Raw genomic sequence first — 19660 nt, 5'->3', positions numbered from 1 at the left:
CATTGGCCAGGAAAAGTGAGCTACAGCCAACAGGAGCTGCAAGCGGCTGGACCTGTGGATCCGCATGTAAATGCAGCATGAGTGGCATGCAAGGGGCTAATCCTGCTGAGCTGCTTATTGCTCACCCCAACATAGCACAATAGGGCCCTAGTATGTCCCTGTAGCTCCTAGATGTATTGCTGATAGGCAGAATCGAGCCTGGGACCTCTGGAGCTTGGAACATGAGCCTCTACTGCATGAGCTAAAAGCCAGTTGGCTGTTAGCTAAGTCTGTAGCGCAGACTAATTATTCTCTCTGTAAGTGGCCTCGGTGCCACTAGATGGGGCAGTGCACCACACCCAGCAGGTGTGTGGGTTACATAGGCACTACCACAATTCAGCTAATAAATAATAATGCATCAGAGCAACTGGACCTCTGGGGCCCAATTCCACCTTTGTCCATGATATCTGGCACTAAATAAAACTAAAGATTATCTATTTAAAATGTCTTAAAACTGCAAGACCAGTACAGTAACAGACACATGACTGTTGCATACTACACGTGACAATACAGAAAACTTTTAAGAAGTCTGTTGGGAAGAGCCTTGTCCTTTATTGTGAGAACAGTGGATTATCTACAATACATGTGTGGTGAGCAAGGGTAAATGGCTGTCATGCATCAAATGATACAGCAATTTGGGAACCCTACTCTCCAGGATGGTCTATCTTTACAGATTCTGACAATCCTAATTCTGCAAGGGTGTCATGGCGTATGCACACCCTGTCCCTTGGATGGAGGGTGCTCAGGGGTGTGGACATCATCCCCTCAGCTGCCAGGCCATCAGCGATCTCCCTTAGTCCCTATAAACCAACCCTCACTTTAGGGTAGTGCATCCCAGTGACTAAAGAAATAGGGTAGCACTTCAATCAGGGAGGTATGGCCTGACAGACAGGGTCCATAATGGGTAGTCCTAGGTTCAGGGCAAACTCAGTCTAGTGACCACAGTCAATATGGGGTGGCCATTTAATTCAGGGTGATACGGCCTAGCAGCCAAAGTCAATAAGTTGGGGGTTGGGGCCAGTCACTCCAGTAGGGGCACCCGGGCACACCCTACTCCACCGGGCCCCACCCAGGGACCTGTGAGTGGCAGAGCGGTCTAACACTCTCTCTGCGGGGAATCAGTTTACCTGCACCTTCCCTGGGTCACTTTGTGCTGGTGGGGTGGAGTCCCATGTAGTGCCTAGGTCTTCTGGTTCCACAGCAGCGGCTTCTCCCTGAGGTTTCTCTGGGGCTGTGTGGCAGTGGTCTCCGTTGGGCTCTGGCTCTCACTGTCTGGGTTGCTGTCTGGTGAAGTCCTGGTGCTCTGGCTGAAGGTTCTTCTCCTTCAGCGGCAGCCCAGACTGAGCTGCTCTGCTGCCTTTTATGCTGCTCAAACATTTGGAGCATGCCCAGTTTCGGTGAAGAGGCGGGACTTCCTCCGCCCACAGGGTTTTAACCCCACCTGCTGGGAAATGACCCTTTGGCCCAATTTAATTCCCACTGAAGTCCATGGGAGTCTTTCTATTGATTTCAATGGGAATAAACTTTTTTGAGGCATAAGGGATCTTGCACAAAAGGGTTTTTTTTTTTGCACAAAATGGCCTTCTCTACACTGCTTTTTTTTTTTTTTGTGCGCAAATACCTCTTCCGCAAAAAGGATCAGAAGAGACGATGCAAATGAGAGTGTGAGAAATGCTAATGAGCGCTTCATTTGCATTGCCTCTGCTGACAAATTCCTGCAGAGTAGACGTAGCCTGAGGCTAGCCAGCTCTCCCCAGGGCCTAGCAAAGACTCTCATCAGCACTGCTTGTTCCTAATCATCTACAGGCCACATGCTGCAGTCCTGAATTGGGCAAATTGGAGTTAATGGGAGTTTGGCTTGGTAAAACTCCGCAGAACTTGGCCCTATGGAATTAAACATAATACATCACATTTCCTCATTTGCTATAACTTCAGTACCATAAAAACACACTGCCTTTGGTCTCTTTGTTTGAATTCTATTATTATCTCCGCCAATGATACTAGATAAGCCTTTAGTGTCATCTTTGAATTTAATGTCAGTGTTGATTCCCAGAATGGCAAGTTAAACACATCGGTAATGCACGTGTGTGATTGGAATCTAAGATCAATTTATGACATTTTGATCAACGTAGTGGGAAAGTTTGCATTATACAAGGGTCACTGAGAATGTCATTAATATTTTATGGAGCAAATGTAATGAAAAATTGTAGTGTGCTGTCAGAAAATGAGCGCTTGAATTAATTCTAATCAGTTATCTTCCCTCTCTGATTTTATTCTTTCCTCCTTTTGATATTTGTCAGAGAAAGATGAACGTCATGATGGCTTTATGGCACATTGCCAATTTAAATGTGTAGCAGAAAATAAATTGTTTCAATAAATTCAGTTTTCATGGCAATTTCTTCTCATTTTCCACATTTTTTTTTCATTTTTCATTTTTTCATTGTAGCTGTTCCCAGAAACAGACACACAGTGAAAGATTAAAATGTCTGAATAGTTCTTTTGGATGGTAACTAGCATGAGTCTTTGACTGACTTTCAGCCAAGGACAACAAATTTCTTCTTGTCAGTCAATTCTTACATTGCAATTAACAGATCCTTTTCACTTATTCAGAAAAAAAAAAAGCTGTTCCATACAACCTACAGTCCATTAGGTCTCCTGACTTTAAATGCAAATCTTGCAGGGTAATTGACAATTTTCCCACTTTTCTTTCAGAGGTAACTTTCGTTTCTTTGCCATAAAAAGGAAATAACCCTAAGAGCATTCATTGAACTACAACACTGAATGTTAATTTATAGTCAGATAGCCTTAGTCACCAATTGAGCTCACATTTGAAATACTCAGAATGAAGTTGGCCAGTGATTTATAGACCAATAATTTTTTTTTTTTAATTTAGAATAATACATCTATTCAAGAAAATTATGAACTCTCCAGGGAAATTTGTATAAAGAAAGAGGCAACATTTGTTATGTCAAATATATTATTCACTATGAACTTTTTGCTCAGCTCAACTCAGCAGTATCCGTAAATCCAAATTTTCATAAAGACTGACCCAAAAGCTTGTCTTTTAACTGAAAAGCAAATACTAAAGTACTATTATTTGCAGAACAGAAAGCACCAGTTCACCATAATCCTAATTAGCATGTTATTGTATTTGAATCTGTACCAACAATAAAGAAACAATTACCATTTGTAATTATCCATTATATATAAACAGATATATATGTGATTTTTTTCTGTGTGTTAGTTATTACAAAGATAGTTAATATAAAAGCACTAGTTATATTTTCTGTCCTTTTCAGTTTTTTGTGTCATTTTACTATGAAACCATTCAAATCCAGACATTTTTCTTTATTTCCAATTTTGGAGAAACTGGAGAAATATTCAATATTTTTAATCTTATCTTATTCAATACCTTTCAAAACCCATAAACGAACTACTCCTTCCTGAAAACACAATTAACTAAAATAATATGTTTCCTTCTATCTCCTTTTTTAATTATCCTTATCTTTAATCATGATAAAACATAATTAAAAAGTTGTCACATTATACATTTTGTAGATTGAATCACCCTGTGAAAAGATGGGAACTAAAAAAGTTTATTCTTCTATAATAAAATGATTCTGTGACCCAATCATGCAGTAATTCTTCCAAAAGGAAACTAGTTTTGGATTGTTTGAAACTAGCATTTTCTTTTCAGTGGCAAAGAAAAAATGATGAAGAATCTCAACTCTGGCATGAGAAATATGTGCTGCGTACAGGTGAACAGTCTTATGCATTTTGTATCTCATTTACTTTTTTGCACATCAGTGAGTAATGAGCTTCCATTTATTAAAAAAAAAATCAGGGAAAGCATTTACACTTGCTAATTACAAGGAGCAGCCTAACATTTTGTAGTATTTTGAAGCAATAGAACCATGCAAATGGGGGAAAAAAAGAAAAATACTTAGTGTTGGCTCTCTTAGGCCACTGGTTCCCAACCTTTTTTATACCGCAGACCGGCAAACACTTTCACAAACTTTTGGTGGACTTTTGGTAACATTTTATTTGCATATCTGTGTATTCATTAGCAAATAATGAATATGCAAATATGCAAATGAAATGTTGCTGGTTCACTGAATGTGCCCCAACCCCCAGAACTGCCGCAAATAGCCAGCTTCAGCTTTGGTAGTCACCTGCCACTTGGTGGCTGCTGGAGCTGACGCTGGCTGCTGTGCAGAAGCTCAGGAGGCAGGGGTGTGCACCGGCTCTCAGAGCCACTGCAAACAGCCGGCTTCAGCTCTGGCAGCTACCATGGCCCGGCAGCCAGCAGTTGGTGGCCCGACACTGGTCTACGGATGAGCGGTTGGGAACCGCTGTCTCAGGTAGTCAATGTAAATGAAGCAAGTTAACATTAATGGTGTGGGTGATAAGGGTGTTACAGAAGAAGGGATCAGTGTCCACAGAGCTGTGCTAACGTTGCAGTCCTCCAAGGAGCTTCAAACTCTTCTGCATAGTCATGTAACACTCCCATCTTTGCATGTGGATATATCTCTGCTAAACTGATGTTTCTACTTCATGCCTCTGGTGAAGAGAGTTCAGGCCCACAAAAGCATATACCCAAACAGATTTCAGAGGGGTAGCCGAGTTAGTGTGTAACTGGAAAAACTTAAAAAACAATGAATAGTCTTGCAGCCCTTTAAAGAAAAAAAAACATGTATAAGGTATCGTGAACTTTGGTGGGCACAACCCACTACTTCTTAGAATGTCGGTCTTGAACTAGAACTCAGTGAAATGCGTCTTTATTTTTGTTGCAGATTCCATTCCTCCTTTTCTTCCATTGTGCTGACAAAAAGGAGAGAGTTTGCTTGTTATGGCGTTAGCTGCTCACATAATTTTTTTATTAAAATCATATTAAATAAGTAAAATGGGACTCCATTCCCCCACTACCTCCCCAATGTCAATGTTGGTTGTTTATTCATGTGAAGAAGTGGGTTGTGCCCACGAAAGCTGATGATCCCATCTCCAAATGAATTTTAGCCTTAAGGTGCCAAAGAACTCCTCATTGTTTTTATGGAAACAGACTTACATGGCTACCCTTCTGAAATTTGACACTTACCATTAGCTCTCTTTTGGCACTGGCCACTGTCCGAGACAGGATCCTAGATTAACGGGGCATTGGTCTGATCGAGTGTAGCAATGTCTCTTCCTTCCAGAGAAACTGAAGATGATGGGTGAACAAATGTTGCCAATGAGCACATATTTAGAGAGACTGATTTGCAGTTTTCTAAACGATTATACTATGAGCTTTGTCTGATTACAAAAAATGAAGTGTGCTTGGCTCTGGTGGGCTGCAGAACCTACTACAACCTGCTGTCTATCTCCATGCTGCAGTCTATGTTTGGGGCACAGCAGTTTGCTTTCTGAAATCTCATGCTCTCCGGAAATGCTTCAAAAAATGTGTTATTGTTTTTATTTTATTTTATTTACAGTTTGTCGCTCATCCGAACTGTCAGCAGCAACTGCTCACCATGTGGTATGAAAATCTCTCAGGCTTACGTCAGCAGTCTATAGCTGTGAAATTCTTGGCTGTTTTTGGAGTTTCGGTAGGCCTTCCTTTCCTCGCCATAGCATACTGGATTGCTCCCTGCAGCAAGGTACAGACTGGTTAAGGTGCATGTTGTTTATGGTTATTTATATTTAGCATTTGGCATGATGTTAAAAGTCTTCCTAAACTAACATCGCAAACAATGCTGCCCTCTGAGATTTGCCATGGGTGAGAAGAAGCTTAGTGCAAATGTACCAAGTGAGAATGTTTTGAAATTAATCTTCAAACGTAATAAAGATAGGGATGGAGGAAATGGAAAATCTGAGGAAAGATGCAAGAAGGAAAGAATGGAAATGGGAAAAAGTGGGAACAGGTGAAAGAATTTGAAGATGATACAGAAGGAGCAGAAAAAAGAGCAGAAAGGGTAAATAACTTGGGGGGAGGGAGGGGAGTTTCTTGCCTTTTTGGTTATCCTAACATATTTTCCTGTTTCTCTCAGTTTTTTAAATCTGTTTTTCTATCCTTCCTCTGATCTTCCAGGGTTTGTTTATGTGTTTTCCTTTAAACAAACAAACTATGGCCTTGTCTTCAGTCCATGGAAGATTGATGCTGCCATGATCGATCTTCCAGAAATTGATTTAGTGAGTCTGGTTAAGACTCGCTAAATTGAACGCAGAGGGTGCCCCTACCAGCAGTCAGTATTCCTGCTTCTGAAAGGAGTAAGAGAAGCTCATAGGAGCATTTGCTTACATTGGCCTTCTACTGTGGGGATGGCGCCAAGCTCAGCATAAGCTAAGCTGACTCCAGCTACATATTTTATGTAGCTGGAGTTATGTACCTTAAGCCAAGTTTCTGGATCTAGTGTAGACCTGGACTATTTCTTTCTCCCATTATCTTTTTGAGTTAGTAGTATCATGGGACATCATAAAAATGAATTAGCAGGCCATGACAACTGTAGGTGGATTGTTGAACATCAAGTAGAAGAGTAGATTAAATCATAGTACCACTTAGCATAATATGGACCAGTCTCAAAATTGGGTATGGGGAGGTTAAGAAACATTGATAGATACAGAGCAATTTTTATGGAAATCCAGAGATGGACAGTATCACATGCTGCCCTAAGCTGCCCTAGGCTGTGTCCAGACTCCATGCCTCCGTCGACGGAGGCATGTAGATTAGCCAGATCGGAAGAGGGAAATGAAGCCGCGATTAAAATAATCGCGGCTTCATTTAAATTTAAATGGCTGCCCCGATCTGCCGATCAGCTGTTTGTTGGCAGATCGGGAGAGTCTGGACGCGATGCCCCGACAAAGAAGCCTTTCTTCATCGACACAGGTAAACCTGGTTTCACGAGGCTTACCTGTGTCGATGAAGAAAGGCTTCTTTGTCGGGGCATCGCGTCCAGACTCTCCCGATCTGCCGACAAACAGCTGATCGGCAGATCGGGGCAGCCATTTAAATTTAAATGAAGCCGCGATTATTTTAATCGCGGCTTCATTTCCCTCTTCCGATCTGGCTAATCTACATGCCTCCGTCGACGGAGGCATGGAGTCTGGACACACCCCTAGAGAGGGAGGGTACCTGAGTCAGCCATTAAATTTGAACAATTGCCTGCAATACCAGTTCTGTGATGGCACTTTTATCCTGAGAGAAAATTCTCAGATAAGGGAAAATAAATGTGTATATGACTGAGCAATAAATAGCTTTTTTCACTACTTTTGGTGAGGGGAAGAACAACGTATTTAATGAACAACAGTTGGCCACATCATCCACTGTATCTCCAGGAGAGGGCTTGTCAAACCGTTTAAAAATAATAGAAGTGATAGCTAGCTGATTCAGTCCTCAAAACATTTTGTCTCATTTACTTTAAATGCCTGTAAGAAATTTTTTCTATGTTTGCCAAATTCAAAAGATTACAGGTCCACTGATGAGCATTAAGAAGACTCTTATTTTCAAAAGGCCAATCTTCTAGAAAATGTAGAGCTTCTAGAATAGATAAGAGCTGTTTAATTTTGAACATCCTTCGAAAAAAACAGTGACTAGTTTCTATTTCTCAAGCTAATTAACAAGGTGAACTCTTTTTCATCAACGTATTCAACTCCTATTGCGTCTGGCTGGTATCCATTAAATCAACCTCCTGTTAAAACATTAATTTGTACAACAGCTTTTCTGAATATTGAACAAATTAATACAAAAATTAGGAGCAAATGAGTAATTGGGGAATTATCATATAATCTGTATTATATTAGGCCCAGATCCAGCAAAGACTTCAGCATATGATTGATTTTATACAACTGTGTAAACCCACTGAATTCAAAGGGAGTATTCCTATGCCTAAAGTTAAGCATATACAAAAGTCTTCATGATTTTGGGGCCTGACTTTGTATTTGTTGAGTATCACAGTAAGCAGCATGTTGTGACTTAAAATTAAACATTGATCACTTCTAAAAAAGCAATCAAACTAGAAATATGAAGATATTTTAAATAAAACTTCTAAAAATGGAAGTAAACTGAAATAGAGATTTAAAAATCAAATTTTAAAATGGAAATAGACGGAAGCCATGATTTAAAATCTATAGCATTTTTTCAAAATTACAGTTTGCACGGGCAGATTTATTTAACATAAATAGGGGAAACCAACAAAGCTAATATCTGAGGGTATGTCTACACTAGCCCCCTAGTTCGATCTAGGGTGGCTAATGTAGGCATTCGAAGTTGCAAATGAAGCCCGGGATTATAATATCCCGGGCTTTATTTGCATCTTCCCGCCCGGGTGCCATTTTTAAATACCCCTAGTCCGAACTAACTGCCCGCGGCTACACGCGGCAGTCAAACGTTAACTCGAACTAAGTCCTTAGTTCGAGTTAACTGTTACACCTCATTGCATAGGACAATGACAAATGTTTAACCCTCAATCCATGCTCCAGACGTTGATGTCTTATCCATTATGTCATTGGGACCACCCAAACTCCTTACCTTCAGCTGATGCCTTATCCTGGGGGAGGGGGGCACTCCAAAATTTTGTAAAGTGGTTGAGGGCCGCATTCTTCCATTATATTAATGGAAGAGCTGTGGGGTCTGGGATAGATGTCAGGCACAGAAGGGAAGTTGGGGTAAAGGATTGGGGTGCAGGAGGGAGAGTGGTTTCTGAGAGGGAGTTTGGGTAAAGGAGGCAGTTGTGACCTAGAGCAGGAGACTGGAGTGCAGGGGTTCGGTCTGTGACCTAGGGGAGGGGACAAGGGTGCAGGAGTTTGGTTTGTAACGTAGGGTAAAGAGAGATTGTGGTCTAGGCAGGGGATTTGGGTTATGTTGAGTGGGGGGACAGAGGGTTGGGGAAAGGAGGGGCTAGGGTGCCAAAGGCAGGCTCTGGTCAGGAGACTTACCAGCCAGCAGCCCAACCAGACTGCCTGCCTGCAGAGCTAAGGCTTGAAGAGCTTAAAAAGTTTCTCAGCCAGCCGGCCTGCCCCACATCTGTATAGGCTGACCAGCCATGTGCTTGTGTGAATAACTGAGCTGGAGGGGAGGGAGCTAGTGCTTCATGGCTGCCTGTTATTCAAACAGGCAGCTCCCATTGGCCAGTTTCTGGCCAAAAGCCAGTGGATGGGATTGTGCTGGGGGCAGGAGTTATGCCTGAAGCCTTCCCCCCTTACAGTTTTTAAAGAGAAACAGCCCCTCAGCCACTTTTGTGAGTGGCGGGTTGAGCTGCGGGACAAGCAGGGAAGCTCACAGCATCTGTGGGCTGAATCCGGTGGCGAGGCAGGCTGGATTCAGCTTGTGGGCCATATTTTGCCCGGCCTACCTCTCTACCTTCAGCTGATGCCAGCTCCAGCCCTGGGGAAGCTGGAATAAGGAGATGGAAGGGTTTAAGAGTCATTTTTATGAGGCGTTCAGTTCCCAATAATATCCAGTCTTTCTAGCACTTTTTTCATCACCTTGTTAAAGAGCTGCACAAGCAGTGTCAAAGTTATGCAAATTGGGTCCTTCAAATTATAGCACTTTTCTATGGCAGAGAATCGAACTTAGAAACAGGGATGAAGTCTGGGAATGACTGACACAAAGGGGACCCAAGCTGCCTTATGGTTCCAGAACCGCTCTGCCAACCACAGGGAGGAGCTCACTGGCCCGAAAAATTCTCCCTCTCCTTTGGGAAACTGGACCAGAAGTGCAGCACAGTTGAGAAGAACCCATTTTCTTGAGTTCCCCATCTCCGTGTATAAACTCTCATGCATCCCATCATAAAGCAGCTGAGTATGTAGTCACTCGGTGTTGCTTTTAGAACCTGCCTGATGGTCCCCAATATTGGCTCGCTGAGAGCTCTCTTCTGCAGGGTGACAGGACTCGGTGGCTCTTAGAATAGTTTCAGAGGGGTAGCCGTGTTAGTCTGTAACTGGAAAAACTTAAAAAAACAACCAATAGTCTTATAGCACCATAGAGACTAACAAAAAATGTAGATGGTCATGAGCTTTTGTGGGCAGAACCCACTTCTTTGAATGTTTGTCTTGAACTAGAACTCAGTGAAATTAGTCTTTGTGCTGCTGTTTCCATTCCTCCTTTTCTTCCATTGTGCTGACAAAAAGGAGAGAGTTTGCTTGTTGTGGCTTTAACTGCCCACATAATTTTTCATTAAAATCATATTAAATAAGTAAAATGGGATTCCATTCCCCCATTGCCTCCCAAGTGTGAATGTTGGTTGTTCTTATTACACCAATAATAAGTTATTCCATTATGAAACATCATGGGGTGCTGACTACAAGAGTTAGTCCTGACAAACGTTGAGGATAGCTTCTAATACATTTTAAAAACTGTGGTGCATCTGCCAAAGCTTTGGTGTCTTTAGTTGGAGCCAAATTTCACACTCCAGGGTAAATCAGAGCAACTCTGCTGCTAGTGTAACGGAACTTGCATTTAAGCACAGAACTTGCCTTTAACTCTCTTGCTCCTCATCTAGGGTGTGTCTAGATTAGAGTTTTTTCGAAAAAAGTGGCCTTTTTAAAAAAAAAAAAAACTTCCCCTGTGTCTTGACTGCTGCCATATTCTTTCAAAAGTAAATTGAAAGAAAATGGCAGTTTTTTCGACACGGACAACCTCATCTTATGAGGAAGAACACCTTTTTTTGAAAGTGCTCTTTCGAAAGTGCTCTTTCGAAAAAAGGTGCTATGTAATGCACACCGTGCTTTTTCAAAAGAGAGCACCCAGACTGCCTGGGTGCTCTCTTTCGAAAAAGCAGCTTGCTTTTTCGAAAGTACTGATTGTAGTGTAGATGCTCTTTTTCAAAAGTATCTTTTGAAAGACCCTTTCGCAAACCCCTTTCGAAAGAGGCTTGCAGTCTAGACGTAGCCCTACTTCTTTGCCATGGTGATTATCCATGATGGAAGATACATGCCACATAGTAGAAGCAAAAAATGTCGGTTTCACTCTTAAAACTTCTCTAGCATTCAGCTATCCAGATCAGTTGGCACTAAAAGCAATAGGGTCCCTTAGGGGTTTTTTCTTCTGCATTTACCTCTCAAGGGGAACAGATAATTGACTTTATTCCACATTTTGCAGAGAATATTCCTCTCCAGTATGTTATGTTAACTGGCCAAACCATTATCCCCGCACAAATCCATGTCAAGGCGGACTAATACTTTGCAGACTGCCACAGTGTGCTGTGGAACCTAAACTTCACAAAACAATGTAAGTCTCTAGCATTTATGGCAGGCATGGGGAACCTTTATGGCAGGGACTGCTGCGCCACAGAAAAATCAGTGAGAGGCCACACACAAGTGAGAAGCAAAATAAATAAATAAATAAAACCCAAAACAAAAACCCAACTCCTCATTGACATGGTTCCCAACTGAGGAGGAGAAAGACACTCCCACATTTTACTTCCACACCAGAGCTTAGTGGGGCCCAGGCTAGTAGATTGTGTGTTGCAGCCCCAGGGGCTCCCCAGTGCTGTGGGGGAGCTCTGAGCCTTAGGGGCCGGATCCAGGCAAATCGGAGGGCCACATTTGGCCCCCGGGCCTTAGGTTCCCCACCCCTGCTTTATGGTTAGGAAGGCATGTAAACCAATGTTGGAACATTTTCTCTGAGAGATGTGAACTGATCCATGCATCTAGATGAGGTGTTGATTCTTAACCCTAATGATAATTCCTGGGGCAACATTATTAGCTATTTCCCTGCTAGTCAAAGGAAGAAGAGGATAAGAGGGAAGACTGAATTCTGAAGCTGTGTCCAATCCACTGGTAGTGGTACCTAATTAGGGTGTCCCATGCAAGTAGACCGTGAGTTGTGGGGTGGATCTTGAAGAAATAGCACTGCTACATTTTCCAGGCGACCCAAATTAGTATCAAACATTTTTGCGTGGTACTCTCCCTCTAATTTGTAAGTTCTCTCCATGCACAAATTGCCATGTGGCTTTCACACATTTGTGCACTGCAAATCAAGGACCAGACGCTCAACTGGTCTAGCTCTGTCATTGCTCCAGCAATGGAACTATGTTAATTCATACTAGCTGAGTGTCTACCCCCAACCTTTTCTTCCAGTTACCTCTTTACACCTGCTATGCTCACCTACCTCTTTAAAAACATTCTTCGTCTTTTTTTAAAAAACAGTCTGTGCTTTTCCTACAGCCAGGCCTGCCAACAGCAATACTGGGACCCTGGGCAAAACAATCAGAGCTGCGCCTGCGCAAACGCCACCTGCCTGACATTAGCACAGTGCTGCACCTGCACTGGCTGATGCTCAACAAGCTGCTGGCTGCATAGTGAGGGCTCTGGGAGGAGGGTAGGGTGCAAGCTCTGGGGAAGAGGTAGGGCTTGGGCTTTGGGCAAGGGTTGAGCTGCAGGTTCTGGGAAGGAGTTTGGATGTGGGGTGCAGGCTCTAGGCAGGGGTTAAGGATATGGGCTGGACTTTGGGTGTGGGGTGCAGGCTCTAGGCCAGGATTAAGGATATGGGCTGGACTTTGGGTGTAGAGTGTAGGCTCGAGGCAGGGGTTAGGGACGTGGGCTCTGCTGGAGTTTGGGTGTGGGGTATAGGCTCTCGTTGGGCATTCTGGGCAGGAATTGGGGTCCGTGAGAAGGGGTACGGGACTCAAGCTCTGGGAAGAATTTGCACGTGGGGCTCTGAGTTGGAGCAGGGGGCTGGAGTGTGGGAAGGGGTGAGAGAGGCAGTGCTTACCTTGTGCAGCTCACAAAAGGGCCCGGCACACTTGTCTGGCGGTGGCTCCTGGGGAGAGGGCAGGGTGTCTCTACACACTGCTGCTTTCAGGCACTGCTCATGTAGCTCCCATTGACTGTAGTTCCCAGCCAATGGGAGCTCTGGTGTTTGCACTCAGGGCCGGGGCAGCACGCAGAGACCCTCCGCCCCCTCAGAGGCTACAGGATCATGCCGACCACTTCCAGGAGCAACACAGAGTGAGGGCGCATAGGAAGTCTGCCTTAGTCTTGCTGTGCTGCCAATGGTGGCAGGGGACCTGTAGCCCCTTTAAATCTCCTGGCACCCTGGGCAATTTCCTCTTTTGCCCTCTGTCCCCAGTAAGTGGCCTGCCAACAGCAATGTCTTTCTTTACATTGTTCCCCTCCTCTCTGACTCCATTATTTCTTATGTCACAACCTTCCATTTCCCTTCTTTTTATCTGATATTGTCTTTTCTGTATTTGTGTTCTCTTTGCTATGTCTCCTAGCTTTCTTTCTTTTCCAAATATACATAACCAATGTGCAGTCCTGAAACAAGCCATTCTTTCGAAAGGACGCTTTGCTATTTGCATTCTGTGATTGTTGCTGTCCTCTTTGCCGGTGACAATCAAATACTTCATTGCATTCCTGTTTGATGAAAAGCGATGTTTTGAATTAATAAGATAATGAGGACAATAGTACAAACAAGTAGGTTATGCACCCAGAATTTAACTAGATTGCGGCTTTTAAAAGTGTGTGTGCGTGTGTGCACGTCAAGAAAAGAAACCACGAAGCTTCCTTCAGTAATGCAATAGATAAGTTTTTCTAATGGTACATTGGCAGAAGGGAGCACCTAATAATTCAGAGGCAATTTATGCTCCATTGAAGCTCTCCCTCTCTCTTCCCCTTTTAATTCAGAATAGAACTGGGCACATATAAATTAAAAATGAGTTTCTTAAGAAGTTCTAGGCAGTGTTCAATATGCCCTCAGCTGCCTTCAGGCCTTTCTCATTTGACATTGTCTTGGACTGATTGATGTTTGTGTGGAAAATTATATTCTATGCCAGGTATGGATCAGGAGTGTTGTCCAGTGGCCCTCTCCTTACTAACAGCAATTTTCAAAATTTCCCCCCTACTACTAACATCAGCAATGGTGTTAAAAACTTTGTTCACCCAAGGACTTCCAATGTGACAGTCTTTGGGTGTGTCTAGACTACAAGGTTTTGTTTTTTTTAAGTGGCCTTTTTTAGAAAAAATTTCCCCTGCGTCTAGATTGCCACCGCGTTCTTTCGAAATTAAATCGAAATAACACGGTGGTTTTTTCGACTGTGGACACCCTTGTTTTACGAGGAAAAACGCCTTTTTTCGAAAGTGCTCTTTTGAAAAAAGGAGTTCTTGAATGCAAACAGGGCTTTTTTGAAAGAGAGCATCCAGACTGCCTGGGTGCTCTCTTTTGAAAAAGTGGCTCGCTTTTTTGAAAGAAGTGGTTGCAGTCTAGACGCTCTCTTTTGAAAGAGGCTTGTAGTCTAGATGTAGCCCCAGTGTGCAACTATAGACCAATGCTGAGCTTCAAATGGTATTGGTGGCAGGTGCACTGTCTACACAAGGTCTCTTAGGCCTGGTTTATCCTACATGGGAAGGTCAAAATAAGATACACAAGTCCAGCTATGTAAATTACAGAACTGGCATTGATGCATCTCACACCATGTTTCTGAATGATCCACACAGTCGGTGGCCAATGGGAACAAATGCTCTCATTGGTTTCCCTTACTCCTCATGAGGAGCAGGAGTACTGGCGCCGATGGGGACACCCTTTTAGTTCGATCTAGCGGGCCTATATAGACCCGCTAAATCGAACCCCAGAAGATTGACTGTAGCAGTGACGATCTTCCGCAGAGCGTAGATGTACCCTAAGTGGTGGAACTGAAACAATATGAGAAGTGGTAGGGAATTTTAAAAACATTTCCTATGGATAGAAAGATCTGTCTCCCCAGGATTTCTGCCAGCTCCTAGCTTGTCAGATCGATCTACTCACCCCAAATTTTAGGCATGTATTCACCTGCATACTCTCCTGGACATGAAGCTTTGATTCCAGGCAGTATCCCTATGTAGCACAGTAGCTAAGCACAAGCTTAATTTTTTGTGTGTGTTTACAAACTGTCCTAAAAAAAGAGAGAGCATTTAACCAGGAACTTAAATCTTTCCTGACTTGAAGCCATGCTTGGGTTATACACTCACATATGATTTCACTCACCAGACTCCCATTGAAATTTTTCCCAAAATGTTGCTTGTAGAAAAGCAGCGTGTCAGCCCTCAAGGAAGTCTCTAGGGAACCACACTTCAATGCTCCAGTGGGTTATGTATCTCATCTTACTTTATTTCCTATTTTTTTCAATGTAAAATCAAGTGGAAGAGAAATTGCAGAACAGGAAGAAAGGTCAAGAATGAAACACATAAACCCTCCTAAAGTGCATTCCGTATACGCTTCTCTTCCCCGAGCTATTGCAGAGTGAGGTTCCCTCCGGCGTTCATTGCTGTGAAGTGAAGTAGATGAAAAATGAATCACAAGGGAGTCTCCATGATACTTTTCTTGTTTGAAACCTCAGAACAAACGTTTTCTATTTTGTTTCATGGTTTGGAGCAAGGTTTCTACCTTATCTAGTTTTAAACTCAATGAAGTTTAACATTTAAACACAGAACTCAGGCAAGAAAGATCCACACCTGGAGATTTTCTTGCCCCATCTGTTGCAAACAGGCAGAGAGACCTTTAGCACTGATCAGTTTCAGTATCAGCTCTCTGAACCAAAATGAATGCTGAAATGCAAATGGAAACCAACTCAAACCATTTTTACTACATTTATTCATAAAGGGATCAAAAACCATGGAGATTTCTTCAGAGGGGATACCAGCACATATTCCAATATATAATGCAAACCTTTATTCACATGATAAAGATGAATGTACTTTATTTATGAATTAGAGCTGGTCACGTGAGTTTTACAATCAGCTCCCGAGGCTGTATCTACTCTGAGACATTTTTCCAAGATCTTCGGCCTTTCCTATCAGCAATTCAGTTCTCTCTGGTCAGGTCTACCCTTGGAGAGAAAATTGACCTAAGATATGCCACTCCAACTACATTTGCTTAGGTCAAATGTCTGCAGCGTCCCCATTGTGGGAGATTCATGTGAGAAACTTTCCCATGGACTTCCCTTACTCCTCATGGCTTGGTGGAGTATCAGAATCGATGGGGGCATCATCAGCAGTCAATTTAGTGGATCCTTACTAGACCCACTACATTGAGCCTTGAAAGCTTGATCTTCGCAGCATCACTCTCCCCGTAAGTGGAGATTAGCTGTCAGTGGTAGCAAGATGGTGGGAGTGCAAGTATAGAAGGGTTTCATGCAGTCACCATCTTTGAATGCATTGTATCAGTTCTAAACCTTCATAAACATGTCTTCATCCACTGTTTCTGGCTATGGGGGAGCTGAATCAGTAGCAGCAATGGTGGGACACTTTTTTGCAAGATCTCCCAGCTTAGACAAAGCTATCATTTGCCATGGCAACTCAGAACTCAATATGGCAAACCATTAAGCCAATCTTTAACCTAAAGCATTTCTAAGTTACCTCAATGGGACTTAGTGCACTGCTGCATTAGGGCTGAGATAAGGATCCTGTTTTTCTATTCCCACATTAGGAAAACTCTTCCAGGAATTTGACATGACCTGAATTTTTCAGTGAGTTTACTAGCTTTGGCAATCTTTTTTAAAAGTTATGTATTTGCAGTTTTAGAAAGTCAGATATGAGAAAGATATAAGAAACTATATTGTGCAAATTTTGCTAAAGCTAATGAATCCCAGCATAGTTTTCTGGGTTTTAAAATATTTACTGTTTCATATTGACTGGATATAAAGACTCTACAGAAACAGGGAATGAACTAAAGCAGAATGTAGATTTAACCACTGAAACCCTGTTTCAAAGGATATGTCTACACAGCAAAGTGATTTCGGGATACCCGAAATAGCCACCCCACATCTTTTGAATGCATCTGCTAGCTTGAAATATAGCACACGCGCTATTTCGTCATCCCTGTAAACCTCATTCTATGATGATTCAAAATAGCGCTTTATTCAGAAATTCGGCACTGTGTAGACAGCACCCAATGACAAAAAAAGCTATTTCGAAATAGACTCAAAATAAGCTACACAATTTGCGTAGCACAAATTGCATAGCTTATTTTGAGTTTTGGGTGCTGTGTAGACGCACCCAAAGACTAGAGAAGTGCTTTATCTTGAGGAATTAATTGTATGAGGGAGGGAGAGAAACCTTCCCTATATCCCTTCAGTGTTTAAGAATCAAAACATTAGATACAAAGGAAGGTTTGGAGACTAATCCTTCATCCCTACTATATGGAGAAAAAGCATTTGTATAATTGGTGTCTCTTTATGATGGCACTGGTCCAAGAATAAATAATCATACTACTAGCTTTGACATATTCTTTCAAAGGTAATATATTCTTAATTCAGGGGAAATTCATAAAGTGATAAGGGTTTTCTAATTAGATAGCTAAGTAAGAGTGTTTCTCAATAAGGATGAGAGCAATTTTAGTTACTCTGAAAAGAACTTGGCTCAGATCACTACTTAACAGCACTTCTTCACTTATTGTATTAAAGTAATACACAAGGGTATACTGAGAAACTCTGTAACTGTCATAAATATATTTTCTAATTATTATCATGCTGATGCATATGAAAAGAATGTTATCAAATAACATCTTTCCTAGAAAACATTGTCAGACAAATTAGTGAGTGATCTCCTAATCAGCTATCACAGAGATTTATTATCTGAAAGCAAGGTCGGATTTATATCCATTTAGACTGTGGTGAAGGAGAGAATTAGGTCCATAATATTCTAAGATGCAACTGTTCTTTCATCTTTATATAAAAATACACATGAAAATTATAAAATACATTTCCTTGTTCCGGTCTGTTTTAGAATGAACTGGACAATTTAGATATCATGCATACATCTGTGGGTAGTAACAGAGTAGTGTAACATCCTAATACCTACAGAAAATGAACAGCCTAATTCATAATTCTTTGCATGTGATCTGGAAGTTGCAAAAGAAAATATTTTCTATATACTTTAATACATGAAAATTAGCTCCATTCTGGAGTTTTCAACAAGCTTCCAAAGAAAAAACAATGAGGAAAAAAGCTCTCCCCCCCCTCCTCGTGGCACCTTAAAGACTAACAGATTCATATGGAGATAAGTTTTCATGGGCAAAATCCCATTTTGTCAGATGCAGTTCACGGGGCTTTTTTTTCCTCACGAAAGGTTATGCCCAATAAATCTGTTCACACACTACTAAAGAATAAACACTCTGATTTGTTACAGAGAGAAACACTAGAAACATGGGAACTAGACTCAGAAAATAAAATTAATAATCATAAATAATAATTAATCCCTTCATGTTGTCTTGTATACATTTTGTTTTCAGCTGGGACGGATCCTACGAAGCCCTTTCATGAAGTTTGTGGCACATGCAGTTTCTTTTACAATCTTCCTTGGACTGTTAGTAGTGAATGCCTCCGACCGGTTTGAAGGAGTAAAAAATCTTCCCAATGAGACCATCACGGATCATCCCAAACAAATATTTCGAGTAAAAACTACTCAATTCTCATGGACAGAATTGCTAATCATGAAGTGGGTTTTAGGTAAGTAAAATTGCATCCTCTTTAATCCTCCTATGAAGCCCACAATAGTGTGATAGGAAATAATTGAAGATGATTCTGCCAATAATTGAAGGTGATTCTGCCCCAAAAAAAAAAAAAAACCCAAACAACCCACTCAGAGATAAATGTGGATCTGAATGAAATCAGTGGTACATTACCATTGACTTCAATGAGGTCAGGGGGTAACTCTGTCTTGGTTATAGAGCTGCATCTGGCAGATGCGTACTTTATACTAGTGCTGCTGAATGCCTCAGGTAAAACCCACCTGCTTGTTTAATTGCGACATCTTTTTCAACCCACAGGGAAATAGACTTGTTAATGGAAAATGCTAGTTCTCTACAGGTTTATCTATTGGTTTTTAGACTAATTTCTATAGTTCATTTAAATTTTGCTAAATGACACCAAACTGTTTCCTGAGGGGAATGGTAACATAGCAAACGAACAAAGAGCCTGGCAATCAAATGGTTTAAGCGAACAAATGATGAGTGGAGCACAGACATAGGTAATCTCTGAAGTGATGAACGGGTGATGCAGATCCACTTTGATGAATGTTGCCAAGCATTTAGAGGAGCTTGGCAACACGTCCGGGGGAGTGGTTATTTTGCTTTGCAGTTGTTTCGGGGGTTGAGGGTTGTCTCCTTCCTCTGAAGCGTCAGAGGTGGCCATAGCTGAAGCTGGGACACAGGACAGGATGAGCCAGTGCTGTGTGGTGGGGTTGAGCATTCCCACTGTCATGCGCTTAGCTGGCTGGTTCTCGCTCTGACGCTCAGGGTCTAACTGATCTCTATTCGTGGGGTTAGGAAGGAATTTTCCCCCAACGTCAAATTGGCAATGATCTACTTTGGGAAGGGAGAGGTGTAGAAGAAGGAGGGATTGTCTTCCTCTAGCATTGGATGCAGGCCATTGTCTCCCTCGGGGGCGGGCCCCCTCTTCTCCGCCCTGGGCTCTTCTGCTGGGTTCCGCCACACGGGTGCTAACTTCCGTCCCCAGGCTGGCCCCGGTTCCGCCAACTGCCTTCGCTCTCCCCTCCCGGCGGGGCCCTTACTTGCAATTGACGCTCTCCCGGGCGGACCACTCACCGGATTCTTCCCGCGCTCCTCCGTTCCTTCTGCGGCCATAAAATCCTCCATCAACGTCACTGCTTCAGCTAACGTGGAGGGCCGGTGACGCCGAACCCACCTCTGTCCTTCCCCCGGGAGCACCTGTAT

General features: G+C 42.4%; 1 protein-coding gene across 1 annotated transcript in view; it reads left to right on the top strand.

Annotated features, from left to right (window-relative positions):
• Positions 1 to 19660, top strand: part of TRPC7 (transient receptor potential cation channel subfamily C member 7) — a 233805-nt gene that overhangs the window by 149931 nt on the left and 64214 nt on the right. The window contains exon 4 of the mRNA XM_075900443.1: positions 18218 to 18434. Within this exon, the coding sequence (XP_075756558.1) occupies positions 18218 to 18434 (217 nt within the window). The remainder of the gene's footprint in view (positions 1 to 18217; positions 18435 to 19660) is intronic.

This window comes from Pelodiscus sinensis, chromosome 17, assembly GCF_049634645.1.
Source record: "Pelodiscus sinensis isolate JC-2024 chromosome 17, ASM4963464v1, whole genome shotgun sequence".
NCBI classification, from domain to species: Eukaryota; Metazoa; Chordata; order Testudines; family Trionychidae; genus Pelodiscus; species Pelodiscus sinensis.
The sequence above is the reverse complement of the archived record's forward strand: the minus strand, read 5'-3'. Positions and strand labels throughout refer to the sequence as shown.